The sequence below is a fragment of the Crocuta crocuta genome, unplaced genomic scaffold (assembly GCF_008692635.1).
Source record: "Crocuta crocuta isolate KB4526 unplaced genomic scaffold, BGI_CrCroc_1.0 scaffold8, whole genome shotgun sequence".
In the NCBI taxonomy this organism is placed as follows: Eukaryota; Metazoa; Chordata; class Mammalia; order Carnivora; family Hyaenidae; genus Crocuta; species Crocuta crocuta.
Window position 1 is genome coordinate 34,613 of NW_027532162.1, and position 5,641 is coordinate 40,253.

Here is a 5,641-nt window from a genome sequence, read left to right on the forward strand (position 1 = left end):
GCAGACCCGTGGGGGGCCTCAGTGCTGTCCTACCTGCTCCCGGCCTCCGGTCCCCCCTCTCCGGCCTGGGGCTCGAGGACTCGCAGTAAGGGGCGTGCTGGGGTAGCGCTTCGCCCTTCCTGGGCGCCGGGCCCTTGACGCTCACCTGCAGCTGGCTAGTGTACTTCTCGTGCTGCGGGAGGCGAGATGGGGGTGAGGGCAGGGGCGAGGGTGGGGGGGAGGGGGGCGGCCTGCCTCCCTCTCCGTCCAGAGGGGGCCAGGACTGGCCCCACACACGAGGTCTCCTTCACGACCCCCACAGAGCTGGCAGCCTGAGGCCTAAAGCTGGGGGTCCCTGCCCAAGCCTGAGGGGAGGGATCCTCAGGGCCACAAAGCTCCCAGGAAGGAGGTGGGGGAGCAGGCAGGGGTGGGCAGCAGTCATCAGAGGGGACATGCACCCCCCCCAGGCCCACCAGTGAGAGGGGAGGGACAGGCCCCAGGGCACGGAAGCGGGGAGCAGCAGTCTATCTGAACAGACCAAGCACACGAATGCTAGTTGGCACACGTGCGTCTGTGTGTGTGTGAGTGTGTGTGTGCATGCGGGCCCCCTGGCTGAGCCCCGCGGTTAGAAACCAGCCTCACGCTGGCCGGTGGCTCTAGGCCGGCCACCCTCATGCCTGATGCTGCCCACAGATGGGGCTGAGGCTAGTCTCCCCTACACGAGCTCCTGGGTGAAGCTGGGGGTGGGGTCCCCCAAGTCAGTGCTCCAAGGCTCCCACATAAATGTGCAAGGGGAGTGGATACAGCCGGCCTGTTGTGCCCCTCCCCGAGCCCCTCAAGCCCTGACCGAGTACAGGGGTCCTACAGGGACCCTACAGGGCTGTCCCCAAATGCTGACCCCTCCTGGTCTCCACCTGCAGAAGCCTGCTTCGGGACCCCNCCGGCCCGAGGGGGAGTGACTATCGTCCCCACTTGTCAGACCAGGCCGTCCGGCAGGACAGGCCCCACCAGCCTGGGCAGCTCCCGGCACCGGCGCCAGGCCAAGGGAGCCAAGAGACTGGGGGTGCTGGCCCGGGGGGGCTGCGGGGTGCAGGGGCCTCGCGGGGGGAGGCTGGGCTGAGCACTGACCCTGAGCGCCTCCTCGGGGACCCGGTGCTGCACTCGCTCCAGCACGTACATGTTGGAATGTGGCCACGAGTCAAGGCAAACCCGGAGCAGCAGAATCGGAGGAGGGCACGGGCCTCCGGTACAGGCGCTCTCGGCAGGGAGGGGGCGGGCAGCTCAGAAGGGGGCGTGTGCTGCCCCTACACCCGCGTGTGCACCAACGCCTGCAGGCCTGGCTGCCCAACTCAGAGGCAGGACGCAGCCCGCTCAGGATCCCAGCGCTCACCCCGCTAGGGCCGTGAACACGCCCACTACACGCCCCCTGCAGCCCAGGGCAGGGCGGGCAGGTGATGGCCTCGGGGGCCCTGGCACACAGCTAGCTCCCGGCTTCCGTCCCAGACCACCCCTCAGCCCTGGGCCCCCTGTGCTCTAGGGGTGGGGAGGGGAGGGCTCAGCCAGGGGCTGCAGGTGTGGCCACGTGAGCCCGGCCGGGGCGGGCAGAGAGGATGGGCCCCAGCTGTGCGCAGGTCCCCAGGACAAACACCCCACTCCCACCTGCTCTGGGCACAGAACGCCAGGCCTGGGCAGTGTCCCAGCTCGCCACCGGGTCCCCGGGAGGCCGCACTTGCTCCTGGGGCCCAGCGTCAGCTCAGAGCCGGTGGGAGGCAGGTCCCCAGGACTGGGGCCTCCGTCTGGGGAACAGGGGGCAGAGGCCAGGCCGGAGCCCAGGTTGACGCCCGCGGGCCATGAGCACAGAGCCGCTGTGCCCAGCAAGGCCCCTACTGCTGCCAGGACAACGGGGGGCCTGGGCCAGAAGGAGGGGCACAGCCTGGAAAGGATATCGTAGCCGAACCGGATGACGTCATGGAGCTTCAGTGTGACGTACTTCTGGTCCGGGATGCGCACGTCATTCACGAATGTCTGCGGGGGCGGGGAGGGGGGGCAGCGCCAGGTCAGCAGGAGGCAGGGCCACAACTCAGGAGTCCCCTGCTTCCCCCACTGCTCTGGGCCGGGTGCTGTCCCTCTGACACATGTGCACCCGGCCTCAGCCCTGAAGGGACCACAGGGCAGGCAGCCGCCGAAGGACCGGCCTCACCGTGCATCCGGGTCCCTCAGGTGGCCCACAGCGCCCTTGGCAGTGGCCGGGGCACCCGCAGGGCAGCCGTACAGCAGGGCTGGGCTGGCTGTGCGAGCCACCCGCTCCCTGGAACCCTCTCCCCCGGCCCAGGGACTTCTGGCTGGCTGGCCGCCGGCCGCCGCGCCGGGACCAGATGAGTGAGGAAGCCCAGCTCGCTGAGGGCCCCTGGGGCAGGCCAAGGTGACACAGGGAAGACAGGCGGGGCTCGGGCGCCGTGAGCGTGCCAGAGTCTGGCAGGGGAAGCGAGGGGCGTGTCGGGAGCCAGGCGGGGGGCAGGTCCACGGGGAAGTGTCCCAGGCCAGGCCTCTATCGTGCAGACACGGGGAGGGAGGCCCTTGCTAGAGGCGGAGCAGAGCAGGCTCAGGTTGGACACGTGTGAGGAGGAGTCCTCGAGCCCCGAGCAGGGAGCGGAGGAGGCAGGGCTGGCGCGGGGGCAGCGGGGAGGCTCTGCAGACACGCCCTGCCCGCCCTGGCCTTGGCTGTGCTTGCTGTCACGCGGGCGGGCAAGAGTTGGCCCCAACTTTGTGGACATCACAGGCCTTTGAGGATGGGGGGCACCGTCCAGGGAGCAGCCCCGGGACCCTCTCAGCGCCCGCGTGGTCTGGGGGCCGGTGCCCTGGTGCAGCCCACATGGGCGGAGGCCATGCTCACGCCCGCGCAGCCGCACCCGCGTAGGCCCAAGCGAGGAGGGGCTGGGGGCCGACCCCAGCACGGCCTGCGAGCCCCCGCCCTGTGTGCTGGGTGCAGATGGCCAGCCTGCCCAGCACTCGCCAGCCACAGGCTACTGTGGGGCCCCCGGCTCAGGACGGAGGACAGGCCCTCGGGCGGGCAGCCTCCACTGCAGCAAACACAGAAACGACACGCCGGACAGACACTGCGCCCTGGAGAGAGCCTTCACCGGACCCCCCCTGCCCCCTGCCCACAAGGGGCCACATGGCCCCGGGACAGGGTACCCCAGCAGACGCCCCATCACGTGAGCAGACCCACCCCCAGCCTGCAGGTGGTCCAAGGCCTCCAGTGCCCACCCTCGGGCCCCTGCCCGCAGAGCAGCCCTGCCCAGGGGAGGGGGCCGTGGGGCCGCGGCGCCTGCAGGTGACTTCCTCCCCACCTGAGCAGCAGTTCCAGGAGGCCAGGTGGGGGCGGAGCAGGGGAGGGCCGGGGCGGGGGGGGNGGTCCTTCACCCAGTGCTCGTCCCTGTCCTGGTCGTAGTTGATGACCGCATGCTGCTTGTCCACGCTTCGGGACTGCGGACACAGGCAGCCGTCAGCGGCCGGCCGGCTAGGTGAGGCCCGGACGCAGGGGCGCCCCCAGTAGCAGCCCCTTACTCTCNCAGCCAGCTGGGCCTCGGAGCCCACGGGGTCCTACCCACGCCGCCCACGTGTTGCGTACGTGCGGCCCAGAAAGCCCACCCAGCCTGACTGCGCTCGCTGTCCCAGCCACAGGAGCGGGCCACAGGGATGTGCCGAGATGCCAAGGCAGGGTCCGCCCGTCCCAGTGCTGCCCCCGGGGCCTCTTCCTGTGCCCAGCCCTCCGCAGCATCGACAGGCCAGTGCTGCCCTCACCCCAGAGGCTGCTCCTGTGCCAGCTGGGAACCCTCTGGTCACCGGGCACCTGCTGATGTTCACCTCCAAGGGCAGGTGTGGGCAGGCGGGTGGGGGGCAGCGCCCACAGGCTGGGGGGCCTCCCCCAACTCCTGGTCAGCCCAGGGGCACACAGAGACACGACGCCTCTCAGGCCCCACAGCCACGTGCCGCACGCACCCGGCTCACACGCCCCGAGCACACCCAGCCGCGCACACGCACACGCACATCGGTGCTCCCACACTGAGCACCTCTCCCAGGCCGCCACCCCCTCAGGAGCCCTCCCGGGACGGGCACCCGGCCCCCCGCACGGGCGGCCGGAAGCACACAGGCAGGCCCTCGTCCCCCTCTTGCTGCCAGGCCAGCGGTACGGAGGCTGGGCCCCCCAGCCACGAGGCCGGAGGTCCTGGCAGCGGGCACACCACCAGCACTGCCGGAGGCCCTGGGCGTCCGGGTGGCCCCTGCGTCCCTCTCTCGCCACCTGAGACCCAGCTGGGAGCGGCCAACCCAGGAGGTGTCCAGAGCGGCCTGGACACAGCATGTGGCCCTGCGTGCCAGCCGGGCCGTCCCTCCACAGGGCACCACGCCTGCCCCCAGGGCCCGTGAGAGGGCGGCCCAGGACCCGAGTGTCCCCGTCGCCATGGACGGGGCTCGTCCGGTCTCACAGGTGAGTCCCCAGACCTTCCTTCCCCGAGACAGCCGGCCCCCCGGAGCCCACCTCCTCTCTGACGCTCTCCACTGCTCAGCCCCTCTGGCTCCAGGCCAGGCCCCAGCACCTCCCACAGACTAGAAGCCCCTAGGCCGGGCCTCCTGCCTCATCCAGACACCCAAGGGCACAGCAGGGTGGGGGTGGGGTGGATGTGGGCTCTGGCCCTGCCCTGCCCCAGGTCACTCCGCTTGGCAATGGGCGGAGTGCTGTGGAGAACAGACTGGAGCAGGCGGGGCCCCAGACCTGCCTGCAGTCAGAGGCCCCGGGGGGGTCGGGGGGTGGCGGCAGCCTGACCCACAAGGATGCTGCTGCAGTGGGGTCCTGGGGTGGAGAGGCATTAGGAGGGGAGGGGGCGCAGGACTGCGGTCCTCTGGAAGGAAGCAGGGCTGCAGGGGCGACCCAGAGGGCACAGCAGCCTGCGGGGCTGTCCCTGCGCCATCGAGGGAACCAGGGAGCCACGGGGAGCGCTGTGCCAGCACGTGCCCGGAGAAGCCCCCCCGGCTGAGAGGGGCGAGGCTCCTGGTGCCAGCGCACCTGCTTCCCACAGCAGCGCGCCTCTGACCCGGTGAGCCTAACCTTGAAACCTGCCGCCTTACCCCCCAGGCCTCACTTCTGCCCCCCGGCCTGATTCATTCGTCCAAAGTGGGCACCCAAGGCCAGCCAGCTCCTGCCCACCCCCACCCCCCACAGCCAGCCCTAGTGCCCTGCACTGCAGCCCCCGCTGGCCCTGGCCTGGGCCTGCCCCCCACCCCCCGGCACAGGGCTTGCTGGGGGACACCGGCGCTCCCTCACCTGGGCCTCGGGCCCCTGGCTGCAGGTGGGGTCAACAAGGACAGCCGTTCTCTGGGGGACCTGAGTGCTCGGCCTGCCTCACCTCAGGCCAGGTAACCCCCCTCCCGCCGTGGTTCCTGAGAGGCCTGGTGCTTGCTGGTGGGTCTGGGGGCTCGCCTCCTCCTGCACCCTCTCCCAAGCTCAGCCCAGGGCTCGAGGACAGGCCAGCTACCCACCTCAGGCCTGCTGGACACCCTGGGTGCCACAGGGACCTCCCCCCCTTCTCTGGAAAGTGAGCCTGGAGCCAGGCCTTGCCCTCTTCGCAGCTGGGTATCAGATTGGGGGGGGGGGCTACAGGGG

The 5,641-nt window shown here is 70.9% G+C and overlaps 1 protein-coding gene across 1 annotated transcript in view; it reads right to left on the reverse strand.

Moving 5' to 3' along the window:
- Positions 1-5,641, reverse strand: part of CEP170B (centrosomal protein 170B) — a 21,591-nt gene that overhangs the window by 10,698 nt on the left and 5,252 nt on the right. Inside the window, 5 exon segments of the mRNA XM_077776529.1 lie at positions 34-172; positions 1,108-1,164; positions 1,924-2,004; positions 3,100-3,113; positions 3,378-3,465. Coding sequence (XP_077632655.1) covers positions 34-172; positions 1,108-1,164; positions 1,924-2,004; positions 3,100-3,113; positions 3,378-3,465 — 379 coding nt within the window.